The sequence below is a fragment of the Bufo gargarizans genome, chromosome 1 (assembly GCF_014858855.1).
Source record: "Bufo gargarizans isolate SCDJY-AF-19 chromosome 1, ASM1485885v1, whole genome shotgun sequence".
NCBI classification, from domain to species: Eukaryota; Metazoa; Chordata; class Amphibia; order Anura; family Bufonidae; genus Bufo; species Bufo gargarizans.
The window spans coordinates 496,903,227-496,928,063 of NC_058080.1; the positions used below are offsets into that span (position 1 = coordinate 496,903,227).

General features: G+C 44.8%; 1 protein-coding gene across 1 annotated transcript; it reads left to right on the forward strand.

The window, feature by feature from the left end:
- The first annotated feature begins 5,539 nt into the window (after positions 1-5,539).
- On the forward strand, positions 5,540-17,712 carry DAD1 (defender against cell death 1). Its single transcript, XM_044274535.1, has 3 exons — positions 5,540-5,797; positions 7,677-7,832; positions 17,559-17,712. The coding sequence occupies exons 1-2, from the start codon at positions 5,587-5,589 to the stop codon at positions 7,805-7,807; spliced, it is 342 nt and encodes a 113-aa protein (XP_044130470.1). The 5' UTR covers positions 5,540-5,586; the 3' UTR covers positions 7,808-7,832; positions 17,559-17,712.
- Positions 17,713-24,837: the final 7,125 nt, after the last annotated feature.

Here is a 24,837-nt window from a genome sequence, read left to right on the forward strand (position 1 = left end):
ACATTTGATGATGGACCACAGGTTCTCAATGGGGTTCAGATCAGGTGAACAAGGAGGCCATGTCATTAGATTTTCTTCTTTTATACCCTTTCTTGCCAGCCACGTTGTGGAGTACTTGGACGCGTGTGATGGAGCATTGTCCTGCATGAAAATCATGTTTTTCTTACCTTGCAGACTTCTTCCTGTACCACTGCTTGAAGAAGGTGTCTTCCAGAAACTGGCAGTAGGACTGGGAGTTGAGCTTGACTCCATCCTCAACCCAAAAAGGCCCCACAAGCTCATCTTTGATGATACCAGCCCAAACCAGTACTCCACCTCCACCTTGCTGGCGTCTAAGTCGGACTGGAGCTCTCTGCCCTTTACCAATCCAGCCATCTGGCCCATCAAGACTCACTCTCATTTCATCAGTCCATAAAACCTTAGAAAAATCAGTCTTGAGATATTTCTTGGCCCAGTCTTGACGTTTCAGCTTGTGTGTCTTGTTCAGTGGTGGTCGTCCTTCAGCCTTTCTTACCTTGGCCATGTCTCTGAGTATTGCACACCTTGTGCTTTTGGGCACTCCAGTGATGTTGCAGCTCTGAAATATGGCCAAACTGGTGGCAAGTGGCATCTTGGCAGCTGCACGCTTGACTTTTCTCAGTTCATGGGCAGTTATTTTGCGCCTTGGTTTTTCCACACGCTTCTTGCGACCCTGTTGACTATTTTGAATGAAACGCTTGATTGTTCGATGATCACGCTTCAGAAGCTTTGCAATTTTAAGAGTGCTGCATCCCTCTGCAAGATATCTCACTATTTTTGACTTTTCTGAGCCTGTCAAGTCCTTCTTTTGACCCATTTTGCCAAAGGAAAGGAAGTTGCCTAATAATTATGCACACCTGATATAGGGTGTTGATGTCATTAGACCACACCCCTTCTCATTACAGAGATGCACATCACCTAATATGCTTAATTGGTAGTAGGCTTTCGAGCCTATACAGCTTGGAGTAAGACAACATGCATAAAGAGGATGATGTGGTCAAAATACTCATTTGCCTAATAATTCTGCACGTAGTGTATTATTTTCCCTTATAACATGGTTATAAGGGAAAATAATAGCATTCTGAATACAGAATGCATAGTCAAATAGCGCTGGAGGGGGTTAAAAAAATAAAATAAAAATTTAACTCACCTTAATCCACTTGATCGCACAGCCCGGCATCTCTTCTGTCTTCTTATTTGCTGTGTGCAGGAAAAGGACCTGTGGTGACGTCACTCCGGTCATCACATGGTCCGTCACATGATCTTTTACCGTGGTGATGGATCATGTGATGACCGGAGTGACGTCACCACAGGTCCTTTTCCTGCACACAGCAAAGAAGAAGACAGAAGGAGATGCAGGGCTGCGCGATGAAGTGGATTAAGGTGAGTTAAAAAAAAATTAATTTTTTTTTAACCCCCTCCAGCGCTATTGTACTACTATGCATTCTGTATAAAGAATGCTATTATTTTCCCTTATATCCATGTTATAAGGGAGAATAATAATGATCGGTCTCCTAGCAACCATGCGTGAAAATAGCACCGCATCCGCACTTGCTTGCGGATGCTTGCGATTTTCACGCAGCCCCATTCACTTCTATGGGACCTGCGTTGAAAAATGCACAAAATAGAGCTTGCTGCGATTTTCACGCAACGCACAAGTGATGCGTGAAAATCACAGCTCATGTGCACAGCCCCAACTCACGCATTGCACCCACGTGGAATACTCGCCTGTGTGAAAGGGACCTACCTCTTTCACATTTTAAATGTTGGAAAGCAGGATAATGAAATCTTCCCACTGGACGTGGGGTGTTGTGCGGGAACAGACAGAAACCCTGCTTCATGTAGATGCATGTATCCCACCTTCATATATAGATGCATATAAATAGAATGATAAATATGGTCAGGATGCCACATTAATGGAGCCTTGTGACACTGCGGCCGTGATCAGTGTCCTGGGGACTGTGGCTCTACCAGTTTTATGAGGCCTGTCATGATTAATATAGGGACTGTTTGGGGTGGGAACTGTGGCTCAGGGTCCATTTACATAATGGGCACTGGTCTATAATATTGCAAGTCCATTGGCACTTCCTTACTTAAAATTAGGGTATGGCCAAGTGTTCAGGACTTTTTATGATGTTTTTGAAGCCAAAACCAGGAGTGGAGTCAAAAAAAGAGAAGTTGTATCTGTCTTTAATAGTGTCTCTGCTTTTATGATCCTGATTTTGGTTTCAACAACTTCCTAAAAAACCTGAACAGATGGCAGTGCCCTTACATTGTGCCATAAATGCGACCATTCGTGCCATCCTTCATTCCTCATCACTTCTCACAGGCAGTTTCCATTCCAAGTGACTGCTTTTGACAATTATTATGTCAGCATAAAATATGCGATCAATGACAAATGAGAAAATGATCTTTCATTGTCCGATGGATGAACACGAGTACACGGGAAATTTGTATTGTGTGTGTAAAACCCCATTATGTGTGACAGTGCGATAGTAATGCTATGGAGCATTGTGCCTGGCCTTGTCATGGGGCACTGACGGTTATGGTGGACTCACCATAGACCCTACAGGGAAATTTCCCACCTGGCCGATGCACAGAGGGCGGCCTAAACCCTCCTCATGGCTGCTGGCCGAGTACATAACAATCTGATGCTCTCAGCATTAGGGCTCATGCATACAACCGTATGCCCTCCAAGACATACAGTCCGTGAGCAAGCCATATGTCCCGGAGCGGCATACATTGTTACTATGATGCTGTGTGCATCGGGCCGCCTGCACTCATATGATATTTTGAGTGTGGGATAATAGTCCCGCAGGCGGCCCGATGCGCACAGCAGCAAAGTAACCTATGATGCTGTGCGCACAATGTATGCCGCTCACGGACCGGTCGTGTGCATGAGCCCTTAATTAATGCTACGAGCATCAGTTACTTATGCATCTGGCCAGCAGCAGCAGCTGTATCACTGTGTGGGAGGGAGATATAGTGGAATACTGTAGTGAAGGAGGCAGTATTTTGTGCTGCACTGTGCTATTTGGCGCTGCTCTGGCGGTATTCTGTGCTGCACTACATTTTTGCTGGCCCCGCCTACTTATGTTGCCCCACTTGCTGTAAATCTGGACCCACCTACAGCAGGGGGACACTTTTAGGATTTTTTCCAGAGCCACATCAGATTGGTTTCCTGAGTTAAATACTGATAACCTATCCTCTGGATATTAAAGAGGACCTTTCACTGATTATTACACTGTGAACTAAGAATACAGACATGTACAGCGGCACCCGGGGATCTCACTGCACTTACTATTATCCCCGGGTGCCGCTCCGTTCTCCCGCTATGCCCTCCGGTATCTCCGCTCACTAAGTTATAGTAGGCGGAGTCTGCCCTTGTTCTGCTCTAGCGCTGGCCAATCGCATCGCAGAGCTCACAGCCTGGGAGGTTATTTTCTCCCAGGCTGTGAGCTCTGCAATGCGATTGGCCAGCGCTACAGAAGAACAAGGGCAGACTCTGCCTACTATAACTTAGTGAGCGGAGATACCGGAGGGCATAGCAGAACGGAGCGGCGCCCGGGGATAATAGTAAGTGCAGTGAGATCCCCGGGCGACGCTCTCCATGTCTGTATACTTAGTTCACAGTGTAATAATTGGTGAAAGGTTCTCTTTAAGATTAGGGATGAGCGAATTTCATACTTTGAAGTTCGTGTGCGGGTTCGTGTTGTGGTATTTACTGAATTGCGTTATGTATTCTGTTACCACGGACCATAACGCAATTCCATGACGGAATGCATAACGGATTGCCTTTAGAGGCGTTTGGTTATTCATTCCGTCATAGTAGAAGTCTATGGCCTGCATAACGGATCCATCCAGTTTCCGTCATGCAGGAGAGGACTCCATCATAACGGAAACCAGACGGATCCATTATGCAGCCCATAGACTTCTATTATGACGGAATCAATAACGGAATGCCTCCAAAGGCATTCCGTTATGCATTTTGTCATGGAATTGCGTTATGGTCCGTGGTAACGGAATCCATAACGCAATTCAGTAAATACCACAACACGAACCCGCACACGAACTTCAAAGTATTACATTTGCTCATCCCTAATTAAGATTATCAGATTTGGCCTAGCAAGACCCTATTATTGCCAATGGGGTCCAGTTGTAAACGGCAGTATCTGGCAAGGCCGGGTCCATTTAACAGAGGTGTGAACCTACCATAATAAAAGATGCTCCAGAATTGGTATTGCTTGGGTATGGTGACAGGTGATCTGTTCTTCAGGACTTTTAAGCGGTTTTCTGGGATTTATTTAACTTATGATCTGTCCTGCTTGGTGGGGATCTGACACCTGGGACCCCTACCAATCAGCTGTTTGGCATATTAAAGTGAATGGGGCTGAGCTAAGCAATGTACAGCTTACAGCGCTGTGCTTGGTAAGCATGGAGAAGGCCGCGGCACTTACAGAAATGCCAGTGCCTTCTCAAACAGCTGATGGGCGAGGGTCCCCGGTGTCAGACCCCCACAGATCAGATACAGTATTTAGGTCTCGGAAAACCCTCTTAGGCTCCTTTCACACTAGCATTTTTGCTGGATCCGGCAGGGTTCAGGAAAAACGCTTCCGTTACTAATAATACAACCATCTGCATCCGTTATGAACGGATCCGATTGTATAATCTTTAACATACCCAAGACGGATCAGTCATGAACTCCATTGAAAGTCAATGGGGGATGGATCCGTTTTCTATTGTGGCAGAGAAAACGGATCCATCCCCATTGACATGCATTGGGGGTCTTGCTCCACATTCCCAGGACGGAAAGCAAACTAGAACATGTTGTGATTTGCTCTCCAGTCTGGGAACACAACTAAACGGAATGCATTTGGGAGCATTCATTCCGTTCAGTTTTGTCCCCATTGACAATGAATGGGGACAAAACTGAAGCGTTTTTTTCCGGTTAAGCCCCTATGACAGATCTCAATACCGGAACACTGAAACGCTAGTGTGAAAGTAGCCTTAGCAGTCTGCCCATGATCACTCTTGTGGAGGTATTATATATTAGGGCAAAGATGGCAGTAGTGGGCTCTTATATTACAACACAGTGAATGTAGTCGCACTGTGACAAGCCAATTGCTGGGGTCTGGCAGCTTGTGGGACGTCACAGTATGGCTGCCTTCACTTTCTTTATGTTGCAATGTAGCATCCTGATACTGCACTACGTGTCCTTAGTCACTATGTAGCCATAGCCTGACCAGTACCTCGTCCTCCCAGCCTATAGAGCCACTTTACACACGGACACTCATACAAGTAATGCAGTAGTAGTTTACTTCACACAGAACAAGGGCACTTTACGTGTAATCACATGTTTATTGCAGACTGATGAAGGGTGTCCGCTGGTGACACAGACATGACTGCTCTGCACTCCCTCTCAAGAGCTGTCACTCGCCTGTCACCGGTGCATTTGACAGCCAGGGCCTACCTGCCGCGACTTCCGGCGAGTGGTGATGACGTCACCGGCAGTGGAGCAGCGCCACGTCTCTTTGCTGCAGTGTACTTCCGGTCCGGGCGCCCGCAGTGATGTCGGTGTCGGTTCTGTCGGTGGTGTCCCGCTTCCTGGAGGAGTATGTCAGCTCCACTTCTCAGCGGCTCAAGCTGCTGGACGCCTACCTGCTGTACATCCTGCTGACCGGGGTCATGCAGTTCCTCTACTGCCTGCTGGTGGGCACCTTCCCGTTCAACTCGTTCCTGTCCGGCTTCACCTCCTGCGTGGGCGCCTTCATCCTGGGCGGTAAGACAGCGGCTGGACGTGTCAGTGCAGTGCTGGGGACTTGTGCTCATGGGGAGTGTGGCCCTCTCTGCACTGGGGACATGTCATCGTGGGGAGTGTGTCCCTCTCTGCACTGGGGACATGTCATCGTGGGGAGGGTGTCCCTCTCTGCTGCGCTGGGGACATGTCATCGCGGGGAGGGTGTCCCTCTCTGCTGCGCTGGGGACATGTCATCGCGGGGAGGGTGTCCCTCTCTGCTGCGCTGGGGACATGTCATCGCGGGGAGGGTGTCCCTCTCTGCTGCGCTGGGGACATGTCATCGCGGGGAGGGTGTCCCTCTCTGCTGCGCTGGGGACATGTCATCGCGGGGAGGGTGTCCCTCTCTGCTGCGCTGGGGACATGTCATCGCGGGGAGGGTGTCCCTCTCTGCTGCGCTGGGGACATGTCATCGCGGGGAGGGTGTCCCTCTCTGCTGCGCTGGGGACATGTCATCGCGGGGAGGGTGTCCCTCTCTGCTGCGCTGGGGACATGTCATCGCGGGGAGGGTGTCCCTCTCTGCTGCGCTGGGGACATGTCATCGCGGGGAGGGTGTCCCTCTCTGCTGCGCTGGGGACATGTCATCGCGGGGAGGGTGTCCCTCTCTGCTGCGCTGGGGACATGTCATCGCGGGGAGGGTGTCCCTCTCTGCTGCGCTGGGGACATGTCATCGCGGGGAGGGTGTCCCTCTCTGCTGCGCTGGGGACATGTCATCGCGGGGAGGGTGTCCCTCTCTGCTGCGCTGGGGACATGTCATCGCGGGGAGGGTGTCCCTCTCTGCTGCGCTGGGGACATGTCATCGCGGGGAGGGTGTCCCTCTCTGCTGCGCTGGGGACATGTCATCGCGGGGAGGGTGTCCCTCTCTGCTGCGCTGGGGACGAGCTTGTACCTCACACTACCAGGATTAAAGGGGTTCTCCAAGCTTTTAATATTTATGGATAGATGATCAGTATCAGACCGGTGGGGGTCTGGCACCTGGGTCCCCCGCTGATCAGCTCTATAAAGAGAAGGCACACATGTCTATGGCCAGGAGGCAGAGGAGACAGCGCGTGCCTTCCCTTCATACAGCTGATTGGTTGGGGTGCCAGGTGTCAGACCCCTGCCTATCTGATACTGATGACCCATCCTGAGTATAAAACTTTGTTCTAATTAGGGTCCATTCACACTTCCGCAAAATGGGTCCGCATCCATTCCGCAATTTTGTGAAACGGGTGCAGACGTATTCATTATTAATGGGTCCGGAAGGTGCTGTCCGCATTTGTGTGTGTGTATATATATATATATATATATATATATATATATAGTGAATATTGCATTTATATTATCTAACAGAAATGATTGGGAGTATGGGGGTCCTGTTTGCCTCTTTACTACCCAGCAGGAGTTAAACAAGCAGTGTATAATGTGATGGAAAAATGAATCAATCCAGTAAAGGAAGCAATATGGACAATCACAATACATTAGTAAGTGCCTTGTATAAAACTTCTCTACATGATAAATGCCATTACTGAAGTGAGAGGACCCCTTTAGAGGGTATTCTGAGTTTTTTTTCCGAGGACTGTAGACATTGTCGTCTGTCATTCCACCTGGAAATGTAGGAAAATTGGCAGCCGGGTGTTAATATTCACTTTGGTAAAGGGGGGCACTGATTGGACAACCTCGCTGCATAGCAGGTATCGGCCACTTGGCAATGTATTCTAACATTTCTAGGAAGAATAACAGAGGGATGCTACAACAGTCACGAGAGCTGCTCCAGAATGTAGGAGTACAAGTACTTACATGTCGTGAGAGGTGACAGGTTGGGTGCCCATGTCCTCTCTACGTGGGTGCCTCCATCACTAATGTATTCCCTCTTCTCCCGCAGTGTGCTTGAGGATCCAGATCAACCCCCAGAACAAGGGAGACTTCCTCAGCATTTCCCCGGAGAGGGCTTTTGCAGACTTTCTTTTTGCCAGCACTATTCTGCATTTGGTGGTCGTTAACTTTGTCGGATGAGATTCCTTCTCCTGCCTGTTGTGAGGTTTGTATATCGTGCCCACGTATGCCATCCTGTATTCAGTCACTAACCATGATGGCTCGGGTTATAACTAGGGCTGCACGATATGGGAATTTTGTGCGATTGCGATTAGGGCCCTAAAAATTGCGATAACGGTATGCGATGCGATATTTTAAGGGAATTGTGCTAGGGGTCTATTTGCTTGGATTTTCAAGGCAAAAGCACACACAAATTACTGATAATGCAGAAATGTAGTTATGCTTAACTCAAGAACTGAAATGCACAGTGTTTTTCAAAATAAAACATCTTTTACTAAATGAAATCACATATTTGCATTACTTCAAAAGTACAAAATACAAAACTTGCCATTTTCTTAATAGCACTGCACAGAACAGAGAAATAACGACTTGCCTCCAGCCCCTGCTCCCTCCCCATACTGTAACTGATGTATCGCCGGCCGCGCTGTGCAGCATAGCGGCCGGCGATACATCCGTGTCAACCACGTAAAAAGTCAACCATCGCTTTAAAAGACGCACTGCCATTCCCCCCCCCCCACTTTTCGGAAGGGGGGGGGGGGGGGAGTTTGTCTTATAAAGCGAAAAATATGGTAATACAATTGCAGCATTTTTGGGTCGGCCAATTGGCGATTGCAATATTGCGATTGCTTTGGCGATATATTGTGCAGGCCTAGTTATAACCTTGGCGACCTTTTTTCAACTTTGGATGACCTTTTTGCCTAGTTCAGGGCCCAATGGTTCCAGACACAGGGGATCAAGGAGCACAAAACAGAATCCCTGTGTCACGTCCCCCCAGGATCTTACACGGTCAGTATTTGTAATCCAAAACTAGGCGAGACCCACATCTTTCCACCGGTGGGCGCCGCTCCTGGTATGGGTTTACAATGCTGACTGTGTGAACACGGCATTACAGGCATAAGACGACTTATCAGCTTTGGAGTGTCCCTTTTTAAAAGGGTTTTAATCATCCTTGTATAATGAAGGAATCCAGCTCTGTGATGTGCTTTCTGGTTTATTTCCTGACAGTTTCCAAGATCTTGGATTGCTGTCAGTAAATGGAAAGCATTCATATTCATGAGCTGAAACCTGATTTATTTTTCCCAGTCGCACAAGGACAGGGCTCATTGCAGTATATGAAATTCCCCTTGTACTCCGCCACACAGTGATGTCATTGGGACGCGTTTTGGGCAGGTTTTCAGCTTCTAAATGTACACAAGAATATTTCCATTCCCTGACAGGAAGCATAAAAATAGCCACCTTGTCAGAAGTAAATGATGCTTGTCGCTGTAGCAGGCAACCAGTCTGAGAATTGCCTGGTCATCCGCCTTCAGCGCAGCGCTGGGGTCGCGGCCTCAGTTCGGTATGTGGATGTATGTTTCCTCTCCGGAGGACGGTCCTAACAAGTGTGCGGCTGAGATGGTGACTGGCGGGTAATGATGGCACGGTAGACACGTGTCAGTATAGCAACCAATCGGAATCCTAGATAGAAAGTGAAGAAAATAACATAGGGGCCAATTCATCGGAGCGAGCGTAGAACAAGCAGCACACGGTCTGAGCACTGGCACATTATTTGTCCACTTTTTGTGGCCAGGAAATATGGACCAGTGGTCACTGGTCTTATTCCAATGTTAGTGGTTACTGTGAGCAGATACCTTTCTGTTTTATTCAAGGTGGAGTCTCGAGAATAAGTCACCGCAGGGCAATGGTCAGATTAACGGTTTGTAAAATGAAATCTGTAGACTTCGTCTCCCATTAACCCATTCGCTGCAGAAGGTCTCATGTCATGTTTTGTGGCTTTGAATGCTTCCTGCAGTTACAGTTCACGTTTTTAGAGCTCCAGACTTATTCACTCATATTAAAGAATGTGTAATCTTCAGGGTGTAGCACGTGTTGGAAGTCAGGGAGGGGAGTAGAAGCTGCTCATCTGTCCCAGATCTAGTCATCGCCCCGTCCACCAAACAGGCCATGTGACTGCGCCCCATGTCTTCTTTCAGAAAGTGTAGACATATGGGAGTAGCATGCTGCTTTTGTTTTTTTTTCCTTTTAATATATGATTTCGGTTTTTGTTTGCCAAGTGAAAATGGCCCTGTCAGGGGAAAGAGTTTTAACCTTTGTGTGTATTGTCTTCATATGGTATGTTTTATTTTTTATATTATTATTTTCTCTTATTACCTGCCATTTTTGTCCTTCAGACCTCCTTTGTGGGGGGGTTTCCTGCCCGTGCCTTCCAGAGGTTTACTAAATGCTGGCATATCACATGGGTACCCTGTAACCATGTGCTATGCCAGGATTAGCTGAGTGGAGCAGGATCCTGCTTCGCTGTGTGAAGATTTGGGTACAGAGAACCCATGTGCTATGGCAGCATTTAGTAAACCTCTGGGGGGCACGGGCAGGAGCAGCAATATGCACTCCTGCCCGTACTCGCTGTACTGCAGCCCCATTGAAAAAATGTGTTCTCCGTACATCAGCAGTGTACTGAAAAGTAAATTTTAGGTGCACTTTAGGGGGTGGGAGAGGGAGTCTATTAAAAATACAAAAAACATTAATAAAGTATATTACAAAAACTCTTATTAGGTCATTAGGGACATGTTAACAAAAATGTATACAAAAGTTTAGTTACTCTTTAATAAATGAAGTTATTCACCAAATTTCACCTCACTGGAGCCCATACGTTTGAATGCTGTACGGAGACAGATCTCCATACAGCATGCTAACGAAGTTTTGACCGAAGCTCGCTTTGTTGAAACATACATATATGATCACCGCCTGCACACATACAAAGTTTTATTCAATTCCAAAAACGTCATTTCAATACTGTACGGAGTGAGAGCGGTCCGTACAGTATTAGAATGTATAGGCTCCGATGAGCCGAAGTGGTACCTTGGAATCGAAACCGAGTTCGGGAAATGTTTTTTTTTATAGTAGAAATCAATTTATGAAGTTATTTTTGGCTCATCGGAGCCAATACATTCTAATACTGTACGGAGCCCTCGCTCTGTACAATATTGAAATGAAGTTTTATGCGTATCAGTGATGACATAGAAGGGTGCGTCACTCCCCTGCCACGCTCCACCGCTCCTCCTTCAACTGCTTTGAGACGCTCCTTGCTCGCTCTGCTGGTTCTTTTGTTTGACCGTGGCAGGTGCCGCAGAGGATACGTGCCTACACGTGATTCCGTATCTATTGAAGGTTTGATCACCTGTAGACCCGACAAGGTCTCTATACCATCTGCTGCCTCCTCTGCATGAAGGCTTGGCCGATCGGACTGGATCCTGTTGGGGATTCTTCTGGTGTCCTGGCCTTTGTCCCCTTTCTGCCTACCGGATCCTGTGGATTTTGTTAGTAATATTTCTAATCTAAGGAAAGGGTATAGCATTAAGGAGAAGGTGTTAAAAGAAGCAGCAATATCAGCCATGAATGTCTTTTCTAGTAATACAATAAAAGTAAATAGAAAAGCCATGCAGAATGCAAGTCAAGCATTTTTCAGATTTATTATAATTTATTTATTTTTTGCCTGACAAGGCTCAGCAGAGGCTTTTTTTTCAAGGGTCAGAAATACTTTATGGAATCGGGTCGCCCAGGAAAACTTCTGTCAAGGGTGATTTACAATCAAGATAAAAAATAAAAAAAAAGATAGGTAGTATTCGTTTAATAGATGGTAGAATTGTTAAGGATGAAGAGTCTATAAAGGGATTTTTTTTTTTTGGGGATAATTTTTTAGATTTATATAAAGCAGATACCAATATTACAGATGAAATGATGGATTCCTATCTGGAAGCTATTTCTTTTCCAGTGCTTACAGATATTCAGAGAGAATCGCTTTAGTAGAGGATGCAATTAAAGCATGTTCTGGTAACTCATCCCCCGGGGTCAGACGGATTCCCATATGAATTCTATCGTAGATATAGGGAGGTTATGCTTCCTAGCCTGCTGAAGGTATTTGTTGACTCGTTTAAAGATGGGACTCTACCGGAATCAATGACAGAAGCTATAATGACATTAATATTGAAAAAAGGTAAGGATCCTTTGGATCTTGGGTCATATAGACCTATATCCTTACTAAATACCGATGTGAAGCGTCTTTCAAGGATTCTCACTACAAGACTTTCTTAGGTTATTTCTTCAATTAAGCACCCAGACAAGAATGGGTTTATTCCAAATAAGGGTACCCATTACAATCTTCATCGGCTATTTATGAACATTCAGTCTTCCGAGGGGTCTCTCGCTCCATGCTTCCAAGACTTTTGACAGGGTGGACTGGAGACTCCTTTGGAAGGTTTTAGGTATGGATCCACCGATTATCGGAGTTACCGATATTCATGATTTTCAAAGTTATCGGTATCATCGTCTAACCTTGCCGATAATGCTTCCAGCGTGCTATCACAGAACATGACCGCGCTGCTGTCAGCGCGCCATGTTCCCTCAGCAGCACAGGGGAGAAGGAGTCACTCTCTCCCTCCCGCTGTGCCGCGCTGCCAATGAGGAGAGAGAGGGGCGGGCGCACTGCGCCACCAATAAAAGTTAACATCTAATACAAATACAAGAGGCGGTGCTCAGCCTATATGACAGGAAGCTGCGATCAGCGTCAGTTAACCCCTCAGAGGCAGGGTGCCGGCTATGTGATTCTGCGCCGACACACCCACGTCCTGTATTAAACGTTAACTATCATTGGTTGCACAGTGCGCCCCCACCGCCACCTCAGTATTAAAATTATTGGTGGCGCAGTGCGTTCCCCCCCAACCCCACAGTATTAAAATCATTGGTGGCAGTGGCCACAGGGTCCCCTCCCCTCCTCATTGGTGGTACAGTGGCAGCTCCGAAGCCCTGGCTGCCATAGTGTGAATGAGGCATTATATGCGGATGTCTTATTTTTGATAGATCATACTAATACAACTCTTCCAAGACTCGTCCAGCTAGTTAAGGGCTCATGCATGCGAACGTATTTTCTTTCTGTGTCTGTTCCTTCTTTTGTTTTGTTTTTGCGCACCGTATACGGAACCATTCATTTCAATGGGTCAGAAAAAAAAACTGAAATTACTCCATGTGCATTCCGTTTCCGTATGTCCATATTTCCTTTCTGCAAAAAAATAGAACATGTCTTATTATTGTCCGCATTGCGGACAAGGATAGGACTGTTCCATTCCGAAAAATACGGAATGCACACGGACGTCATCCGTATTTTTTGCGGATCCGCTTTTTTGCAAAATACTTTTGTGTGCTTGAGGCCTAATTATTTCAGTACGGTCTCAGGCCTAGATATAAACTTGTTAAAAACCCACTCTTATGCTAGTGGATAGTTTTGTACTCTCTACTGAAGGAGCTCTGACTATGCTGAATGTTTCTTATTTTATCTCCTAAGATTGAAGATGTTATACAGCTTTATCTGATTCCATTATTAACTAAATTGAGGTAAAAAATTGGGATATGGCTCTGACTTCCTTTATCTAGAGCTGACAGAGTCTCCCTGGTCAAGATGGTGATTTTGCCCCAGCTCCTCTATATCCTTAGGAATTCACCTATATGGGTAGAGGATACGTTTTATAAAAGTATCGAGAGAATTATTAATGATTTGTTGTGGGGAAGAAAAAGGGTAAGGCTTAAACTGGAATATCTATACAAGCCTTTGGATCAGAGAGGGTTGAATCTTCCCTACTTCAAGGGCTATTTTATAGCCGGGCAACTGTGGCTATACTGCGAATGGAAAAAGAGTGTATTGTGTACTACTCTGGTGAGGAAATCCCCGTATAACAACATATTCACATTAATGGAATCGGGGCAATTGACTAATATGCAACAGGAGTATAGAGAGACTAAGGAATTATCATCTAAGGTAGGCATCCTCAAACTGCAGCCCTCCAGCTGTTGCAAAACTACAACTCCCAGAATGCCCGAACAGCCTACAGCAGGGTATTGTGAGAGTTGTAGTTTTTCAACAGCTGGAGGGCCGCAGTTTGAGGATGCCTGATCTAAGGCATGGGACACTATTCGAGGATGGTTGGGATTAACAGGATCCCTTAAGTGTACTCCCCTCTGGTATAATTTTCAACTACAGGCTGTAGATAATATAGCCGAGGACCAGAATTGGCAATTTTTTTTTAATATGTAGCAAAAGGGGTGAAAATGGAGAGATACTGAGAATATGGGTGGTTTGTCCTGGTTTAGATATTTTCAATTACGTTCATCACTTTCTAGTGTTAAAAATAAATCACTGTTGGAGATGGATATCTCTACCTCCCTAAATGATCGCAGGGTTAAGATTGCACATTTGTATACATTTTTGCTTAAAGGGTTTCTACCACTTCAGTTTGACCAAATTAGCTTTCAGACACTAGCGATCTTCTAGTGTCTGATCTCCATAACCATGCAATTCTTAGACCTTTGTGTGGAGCCGTTTCATTAAAAAACAAACTTTTATTCCTATGCAAATGAGCCTCTAGGTGCTATGGGGGCGTCTTTTCAGCACCTAGAGGCTCGGTCTACTCACACTGTATGCCCGCCCATCTCGTCTTGAATGCCTGCCTCCATCACAGCCATCGGACGAATTCACGCGGCTGCGCCGTTCACTTCTGTCATCGGCGCAGGCGCAGTGAGTGAATGATACGCTCCTGGTGCCGGATTCCTCACTGCGCCTGCGCCGACTACGTCACAGTGAGGAAGCCGGCATCAGGAGAGCGGCCTTCACTCACTGCGCCGAAGACAGAAGTGAACGGCGCAGGCGCGTGAATTCGTCCGATGGCTGTGATGGAGGCAGGCATTCAAGACGAGATGGGCGGGCATACAGTGTGAGTAGACCAAGCCTCTAGGTGCTGTAAAGACGCCCCCATAGCACCTAGAGGCTCATTTGCATAGGAATAAAAGTTAGTTTTTTAATGAAACGGCTCCACACAAAGGTCTAAGAATTGCATGGTTATGGAGATCAGACACTAGCAGATCACTAGTGTCTGAAAGCTAATTTGGTCAAACTGAAGTGGTAGAAACCCTTTAAGGCTCTAGTTAATAAAACTCCACGACAAAGGGCCTGGGGAGTAGATTGCCCAAGGGTTCAATTGGAGGGATGGGGAAACATATTAGCGAAGTTGAATTTAATATCACATCATTTTAATCACGTATTTAATATTTTACATAGATTTTATGTCACGCCTTTATGGGGAATTCTGTGTCCACGGTGTGACCTCTTTGGGGCTGACCACTTACACATGCTTTGGCCCTGCCCAGAATTAAAAGAATACTGGTTTGGTGATTAATAACTTTATTAGCCAGAATTTGAGACTCCCGATTCCATTCATGGTTGAATGTTTGTATACTGAGTAATTTTTCTAAGGTATAGGAAGATTCTTTTGAATAGAATATTGTTTTTGGCTAGACTTCTGATTAGTCGAGTTTTGCTCACACTACATGTTCCAAGCTTGAATACCTGGATAAATCTGCATAATAGGGTTAAAAACTATGAGACTGTCCTATATAGGCAAAGAGTCTGGAGAAGTGAATTAAGATATGGGAGGCTTGGAAGCCTTAATCCTTCTCGCTCCCATCTCTGTGTGTATACTATTCTTGTTTGAGTGGGATATCATGGAGGGTCTTTGAGAGGCTAGGCTAGGGTGGGAATTTAAAACCGACTTTGGATGTTTCATTCGAAGTCAAATCGCTCATCCCTAGTGTGTGTGTATTATTAGTATAAGCTCAACAGAAAGCACTGAAAATAAAAGAAAAATATTTTTTTTGCATTTCATAAGAAAATTAGATTTTTTTTAAAAAAATTTTTATATTTTTTTTAAGTAACGAATTGTTCAAAGTACAAAAAGACATTGAGTTAGGGTACTTTGACACTTGCGGCAGGACGGATCCGACAGGCTGTTCACCATGTCGGATCCGTCCTGCGGCTATTTCGCCGTGCCGCCGGACCGCCGCTCTGTCCCCATTGACTATAATGGGGACGGGGGCGGAGCTACGGCGGTGCACGGAGAAAGGCCGCCGGACTGACATGCAGTAATTTTAGGCTTTTTAGTCCGGCGACTTTCTCCATGCTGCGCCGGAGCTCCGCCCCCGTCCCCATTATAGTCATTGGGGACGGAGCGGCGGTCCGCGGGCACGGCGAAATAGCCGCAGGACGAATCCGACATGGTGAACAGCCTGTCGGATCCGTCCTGCCGCAAGTGTGAAACTAGCCTAAATGGAGACTGTGCAGAACAGCAGTAACTACTATTAAGGGCTCATGGACACAACAGTATTTTGCGTTCAGTATACTGGCGTTTTTTTTTATTTTTTTTTAGTTCAGTATGTGGTACATATGCTGAACCATTAATTTCAATGGTTCAGCAAAAAAAAAAAAACTGAAGTGTCTCCGTTTGCATTCCGTTTCAGTAATTCCGTACCGTGAAAAGATCGAACATGTCCTATTCTTGTCCGCAAATCACGGTGCTTGGCTCCATTCAAGTCAATGGGTCCGCAAAAAAAACTGAAAACATATGGAAATGTATCCGTATGTCTTCCGTATCCGTTCTGTTTTTGCGGAACTATCTATTGAAAATGTTATGCCGAGCCCAATTTTTTCTATGTAATTACTGTATAATGTATATGGCCTACGGAAAAAACGGAAAGGGAACGGAACAACGGATCCGTAAAAAACGGACCGCAAAACACTAAAAAAGCCATACGGTTCTGTGCATGAGCCTTAAAAGTAATAAAGCTATTAGCGGCATAAAAGATTTCCTTCACAGCGAGGCCTTATTCACATGTCACTCATTGCCATCACTGGAAGGGCGTGGGGGCTACACACAAATATGGTATAATGGAAAGATCTGCACTTGGTTTTGTCTCACAATCCCTGATAAAAATAACTGACCAAACACGGACTGTGCGAATAAAGCCTAAGGCCTCATGCACACGAACGTATTTTGTTTTTGTGTCCGTTCCGTTTTGTTTTTTTGCGGCTATGATGCGGACCCATTCATTTCAATGGGTCCGCAAAAAATGTGTACAGCACACCGTGTGCTGTCCGCATTCGTATGTCCGTTCTGTAGTCTCGCAAAAAATAAAAATAGAACATGTCCTATTCTTGTCCGTTTTAGGCATTGTTACAATAGATCTGCAAAAAAACGGATGACATGCGGAGTGCAAAACACATACGGCCGTGTGCATGTAGCCTAATGCAGTAGGTATTTCCTTTCTACTGCTGTTTTAAACTTGGCCAGTAGAGGGCGCTGTTTCTCTATTTTAGGGCTCATGCAGTACGAACCATATTACAAATCCCATCTTGAGCGCATATCTAATGACCTGAATTTACAGCACTCTCTAGATCTCTAGGATACGGCTATTCTCATGCTCGGACAGGATTGGTGGCTGGAGTATGTGCTTGAGCCCTGACACCGTAGTTCAGTGCAATAACCATTTCTCCAGTAAATGTAGCCTGTAAAATATATGTAGCTGTGGGAAATGAAGCACCTCTTGCACACATCTCTTATTTTACAGAACAGTCTGACCAGGCAGGAGCTTGCAGATTTTGTGGGGATCTACCAGCGATCAGGTGTCGGGAGATCATTGTTTGCTAAAGAAGTCTTTGGTCAAAAGCTATTTGTTATCTATGGCCTTCTTTGCATTAAAGAGAAAGTTACAAGAAAATACAGTTTGTTTTGTTTTTTGCCTTTGTGCAGTTTGTCAGCCATGCCACTATTTGACCTGTAGGATTGGGGTTGATTGGCTGTAATTCCTCATGTTCTTCTGTTTTATTTTCTAGAACTGTTGTCTTGTTGGACTGAAGACTTTCCCCATGTTGCTGGACATCAGGATTATCCATTACCTACTTACACACAACGTCACCCCTGGGACATGGCTTGGAGCCCCAGTCTGTGATTACAAATGACATGACCAATAAAGATGTGACTTTCTTACATGTTGTCCTGGGGTTTCTTTTCTGGATAAGAAGCTGTGCACCTTTACTTCAGTCACCTATAGGCCATCTGTCAGCAGATCTGCTGTACCCATGACACTGGCTGACCTGTTACATGTGCACTTGGCAGCTGAAGCCGTCTGTGTTGGTCCCATCTTCATATGTGACCGCATTACTGAGAAATGAGGTTTTACTATATGTAAATGAGCCTCCAAGAGCAACGGGGGCGTTGTCATTACACCTAGAGGATCTGCTCTCTCTGCAACTGCCATGTAGTCTCTTTAGGAGAATTCTCGACCAGGCGTGATCACATTTAGGGCTCATGCACATGACCGTTGTCAGCCTTATTGCGGCCGGCAACCCCCCTTGAATTGGGTGTGCAGTCCGGGAGGAGCGATGCAGAATGGAGGCACGGGACCCCACAGAAGTGCTGCTGTGGGGTTTCTCTCTCTGCCTCTGCACTGCAAAAAAATAGAACATTTTTTGCAGTGTGGACAGATCACAGACCCATTCGAGGTGAATGTGTCTGTATCCATCTGCAGCAACCGCACGGATGGTGCCTGTGCGTTTTGCAGTCCCCAAGGCACGGAACAGCCGGCATCAGCCCTTATACTGCCTGGCTCTGTCAATAAAAGTGCAGAAGGCACAGCAGTTGCAGGGAGGGCAGAGCCTCTAGGTGTAATGGTAACGCCCCCTTTGCTCCTAGAGGCTCATTTTGCATATATTAAAACAATTTTTCTCAGCAATGAGGACACATATGAAGATGGGACCAACACAGATGTCTTCAGCTGCTAAGTGCACATGTAACAGGTCTGCCAGTGTCATGGGTACAAATCTGCTGACAGATGCCATTTAAAGGGGTTAGCCCACAAATTTCAAGCACAATCATATCTTGAAGAAACAAAGGAAACCAGCGGCTCGACCTATAGAGCGGATGGATAAGGGTGCTCACCTCTCGGTCCACCCAGACCGCACGAATAGACGAAGGAAAAGTGTAGATAAGTGAGGGGCACTCCGTATATGGGAATAGAGACAGCAAATGGATAATGGCTAAATATTATTTGATCCTGATGTATCATAAAAAGCCAATGCATCAAACAATAACATTAAAAACATCCATACAATGTAATACCATAAAATACAATAAAATAAATACCCAATGGAAAAGGGCCCTGAAAATTCGCCAGATAATCGTAAAAATTCGTATTCGCAAATAATCGGCAGTCCCCACAATATGAGTAATCGCAGCGGATATTCATACACTTGGAGAATTCGTTCTTAACTCCGGCCTGTATCAGGCTCCAAATGATTCGCATACACGATCTGTCAGAAATATGGTACTGCGTACTGTCCGAATTAAATCCTCCGGTTCATTCGGATAATCCGATATATCAATGATCGTGAAGCGGATCTCTTACCCTGTTCCGTCACTGGCTCGATGTAATGAATCGAAGATACAGCCGATCATACCACGTGGGACGCCGCTTTTGGGTAAGGAGTCTCGAACGTGACGTCTCGCGTGACTCCTCGGCTGGAGCAGTAGTAGAATAATCGATCCTTCTTGGTAATACAGCCTCTAGTTCGAGACAAGGTAGTAATCCAAATGCGAAAATCACCCCGACCGTAGTCTTTTCCTCTAGGTGACTCCTGATTTATTGGGGAACGGCTCACTGGCCCAGATGCGTTTCAGGGTATACACCCCTTCCTCAGTGAAGGGGTGAAACAGATACTGCTCTGTGCATTCTGCATTTTGTGGAATGTTCGGCCCTAAATAGAACAGTCCTATCCTTGTCCATAAAACGGAAATGCGGATAGCGCATAGTGTGCGGCCCCATTAAATTGAATAGGTCCTCATTCGACCCGTAAAAAAAGCAAATTGGATGTGGGCAAAAGCCATGTTCGTGTGCATGACGCCTTATTGTTGGTTTCGGCAGGAAAGAATTGATGTAGCTGATGCCGAGTTTTGCACCAAGAGTCAGGTTCTTAACCTCAGTGTATTATAACAGAGCCTTCACACACAGAAGATTCTGTGTGACTGCCCCCTGAGGTAGCCTGGGAATCAGAGAACAACTCCATGACTGAGGGCACCCAATGTTTTGTCTAATGATTGTCAATGGTGTTGGACTCCCACTGATCAGATACTGATTATCTCAGAAAACTAATTTAAAGCCTCTTTCACACGTCAGTGTTTTGGTCAGTGATTTCCATCAGTGATTGTGGCCCCTAATAGAACAGTACTATCCTTGTCCATAATGCGGACAATTGGACATGTTCTATTTTATTACGGAGCAGATATACAGACATATGGAAATGAAATGCACACAGGGCCCTTTCATCCGTAGTTCCGTTTCGCAGCCCCACAAAAAAAAGAACATGTCCTATTGTGGACAAGAATAGGCATTTTCTATGATAGTGCCGGCCATGTGCGGTCCGCAAGTTGTAGAACTCACTCGAGCCGGCATCCGTGTTTTGCTGAGCGTCGTCTGAATGAGCCCTTAGGCTGAGGTTACATGATGACTTTGGTCGCAGCCACTGAAGATCACTGTGTTGCACTGCATTCTCCCAACATATTGGAGGTTCATGGGGTTACAGTGCAATCCACAAGTTTCCACAACCCTGGAATCTTAAAAACTCAAAACTGTTTTTTTTTTTGTGTGATTCTGGGGTCACAGTTAGGGCTCTCTCACACAACTGCACAATATGCGGAATGGACGGGGTGGCCCATTATAGAAATGCCTATTCTTGTCCCCAAAATGGACAAGAATAGGACACGTTCTAGATTTTCTGCAGGGCCACAGAATGGAACAACGGACGCAGACAGCTCAGTGTGCTGTCCACATCTTTTGCGGCCCCATTGAAACGAATGGGTCCGCACCTGTTCTGCAAAATTGATGAACGGATGCGGGCCCATTCATAGTGTCGTGTGAATGAGCCCTTAAGGCAGCCTGTTTTATGCTTGTGTAAAGTTGTCTTTAGTTAACACATATTAGGAATTTCTTGAGAGTTTCAAGTGTAGCACATATTTTTAGGAATGTTTTATTGCTCTTTTAGGTTCAAAGTTTCCAGAGAGTATGAAAAACGCCCACCAGGTAATGTATGACAGCCTGGAACCTTTTATTACCATACACAAAAGGAAGAGTAATGCAACTACATCTGACTTTCCTTCCATCATGCAATTCACTTTCAGAAGCATAGGTGGCAGTGTTGACCACTACTTTTTCTCTGTGACCTGTAATACAGGTGTCATATGACTTAAACGGTATAAAAGCTTAGACCGCAAAAGTCATACGAAGAAAGTTTGATAACTAAAAATATACCCACCCTACTGTCACATATAGCTTTTAATTTGACAAGATATTTGATTGCATGGTATGTCATGGGTACAATGGCAGGCTCCTAAGGAAGGTTGCATTGCGCCTGCCTCATTTACCAAAGACATCTACAATAAATGACTCCATTATATTGGGGTGAAGTTTCTGAAGACTGGTTGAAGTAATAGAGAATTGTTCAACTTTACATGTAAGTATTAAAAGTGCAAGAAGAAGTCATCAGCATGACCACTGAAACAAGCGTGTTACATAACAATGCAGCATTGTCACAGGTTTGCACATAATTATGTGGAGCCTTACCACACGTGCCCCATGGCACACTTCTCTGTGCTTGTGGTTGCTCACCTGCCTCTCGTACTCGCCAGTGATACACATCCTGTTGATCACATCTGACTGGGTAGACTGTATTTTTAAATCTGCAGTTTTCTGAAGGATGTGGTCTACAAATTGAGAGGCTTCAAAGGTGGCCTAGTTGTGTTGTGGAGCGGTTGCCTGAACAAGGGGTTGGTCTTGTGCACCTGCATAGCTCCCCCTCAAAACCGCTGATCTTGACCTATTTTTTATTTTTAAGCCGTGGAAACAAGAAAGTATCTAAGCGGAAAGTTCTACGTCACGGAAAGGACGTGGGAGTGCGACACACCGGATATCTATATGCAATGAGCTTCAAAAGACAAATGTTCTACTGTGTAAAGAATACCACATTAAAGGCTGAGGCCGAAACTATTGTAACCTTTACATTAGGTATAGATCAGAATTGCAAGGTAGTGTATGTTCTCCTAAAATACAGGGCATAATAAATGTGTTTCTATGCATATGGACAGCACAGTCCTCATATTAAGGCTGAGTTCACACTTCATTTATTTGGTCAGTTATTTCTATTAGTGATTGTGAGCCAAAACCAGTAGTGAAGCCTACTCCAAGATAAGGTATAATGGAACGCTTTCCTCCTGTTCTGGTTTTGGCTCACAATAATAACTTATGGAAATAACTAATCACATAACTGAGGTGTGAACTCGGCCTTAACTGGAACTTCATTACAACTTATAGCTAGCTTCCATACAATTAAGCCTGAGCATGGTCAGCTCAACTTACCAACTTGTGTAAACCAACTTTAATGCTGTAGATCCTAAACATGTCCTTCTACAGTAGTACACAGGCATCTTCACATGTTTAGAGGTCATGTACAGTAAGGCCTGAGTTATGCCGTGGCATTTTGTAGTCCTACTGATTGATTTTGAAGAGGTATTCTCACCTCAACATTTATGGCATATCTACAAGATATGCTATAAGTGTCTGATAGGTGTGGATCCCATCTTTAGGTCCCATACCTATCTCAAAAAGGGCCTCATCTCGCAGTCACTGTGAATGGAGAGATGGCCAGAGATGACATAAATGTTGAGGTGGACATACCCTACTGAGTATTGAGTGATAACTGCAGTCCACAAGGTTGCACACAACCTAATGGATTCCTTTAGACTGCTGCTTGGGCTGAATAGTTACATTCAATCAGTAGTGCTACATAAAGTTGCAGTTTAGCCCTAGCCTAAAGGACCACTAAACCTAAAGTCAGTGATTTTAAAAGTGCAGTCCAATGTTGTAACTTCTCTCTATGCTAGTCCTAAGTCCTAAGGAAATGTTCTCATTCATACAAATGTATTTAAAGAGATTTTTCCTACTCAGACCCATACAGTATACGGCATATCCACAGGATGTAATGGTACCCCAACCGCTGAGACCAATGGTGAGAACTGCAAACATTTGCTGCATGCTGCAACGAGATAATACAGGGAAGACCATGCAACGCTCTCCAGTTATTTATACAGGAGTTATAGAAGCACCCAATCACATTTATAGACTAGTGGATTCACAGATGTCTGGCCCTGTCCACAGAAGAGGTGATCTCCTGTCCATAGCCCAGGCCACAAATCTGACAAAAGTCATGACATCAGCAGAAGCAGAATTTTCAGAAGAAGAGTGTCACATAACTGGGTGCTCACTCCTGCATTGTTGTATATTATTATCCAGGGTCTCTGCAAAGTAAGGCAACAACCATATAAAATCGGATAGGGTGGCATTTCTGGGTAGACAAAATTTGCTGAATTGAGACATGGCTAACCCCACATTCCAGAGACAGATGACAAGTTCTATATTGCGGGCTCTTGTTGAATGAGGCCAGAATTTTTTGGGTCATCTAGCTTTAGGTTTATTGGTGACAGAACCTCCTTTTCAAGGTGAATTTCTCTAGCAGTTTCAGGTGATTCCAATCTGGGAACATTCAAAATGGCCACCATGTTGGTGACATGGCCTAATAGGTTTCCCCATTCCCCACAGCTTGTGTCTCAAATTGAATCACGACCTGCCAAACACATTTAATTTTATAAAAATATATATAGAAGGCTGCTGCGGCACTTTTTTCCATTGAACTCATCCCAGAGCATTGACTATACTTATACAATATTTTATTTTATTATTATTTTTTGGACATATAGCCCAATACGGGGTGTTTTAAATATCATTTTAACATCACCACTTTTTTACAACCCCCTCTTTTTTATCTTTTTTCCTATCCCCATATAATTCTTACCCTTTTATCCAATTTTTCACTACCATTCCCCTCTCCCTGTACATTGGGAGTGACCTATATTGAAATACGTTTTTTTTAAAAATCATTACTACTATAAAAATAAAAAATAAATTTTTTAACATACCTGTACTATCCCTGTCCTTTGTTGATATTTGCTGGTGACCTGATATAGAGTGCCTGTCTTCCTAGTTTCCTATACGGCTGCCTCTTCTAACTAGGGTAAGTCAGTTCGGACACGTGCACCTTGTATATTGTCCGTACAGGAGAGCCACCGTATTTCCTTCTAAACATTAAATTTTATATTGGTGTTTAGTGATAAGAGGCATAGGCAATATTCGTTTTCGCAAATTTTTTGCATAATATTCGCAATAAATTAGCGAATTCTAGAATTTGTGATCTCCAGTCATTATTTTTGCGATTGCGCAAATCGGCACTAATGATCATATTTTTTGTGCAATACATGCAACTTCACATTTTATCAGGTCTGAGTAGATATTACTGATTGTTGCACTAAGTATTGTTGTGATATCACAGCACTATGTCTGTAGCATGTACAGTACAGACCAAAAGTTTGGACACACCTTCTCATTCAAAGAGTTTTCTTTATTTTCATGACTATGAAGGCATTAAAACTATGAATTAACACATGTGGAATTATATACATAACAAAAAAGTGTGAAACAACTGAAAATATGTCATATTCTAGGTTCTTCAAAGTAGCCACCTTTTGCTTTGATTACTGCTTTGCACACTCTTGGCATTCTCTTGATGAGCTTCAAGAGGTAGTCACCTGAAATGGTCTTCCAACAGTCTTGAAGGAGTTCCCAGAGATGCTTAGCACTTGTTGGCCCTTTTGCCTTCACTCTGCGGTCCAGCTCACCCCCAACCATCTCGATTGGGTTCAGGTCCGATGACTGTGGAGGCCAGGTCATCTGGCACAGCACCCCATCACTCTCCTTCATAGTCAAATAGCCCTTACTTTCAAAGTTTTCCCAATTTTTCGGACTGACTGACCTTCATTTCTTAAAGTAATGATGGCCACTCGTTTTTCTTTACTTAGCTACTTTTTTCTTGCCATAATACAAATTCTAAGTGTCTATTCAGTAGGACTATCAGCTGTGTATCCACCTGACTTCTCCACAACGCAACTGATGGTCCCAACCCCATTTATAAGGCAAGAAATCCCACTTATTAAACCTGACAGGGCACACCT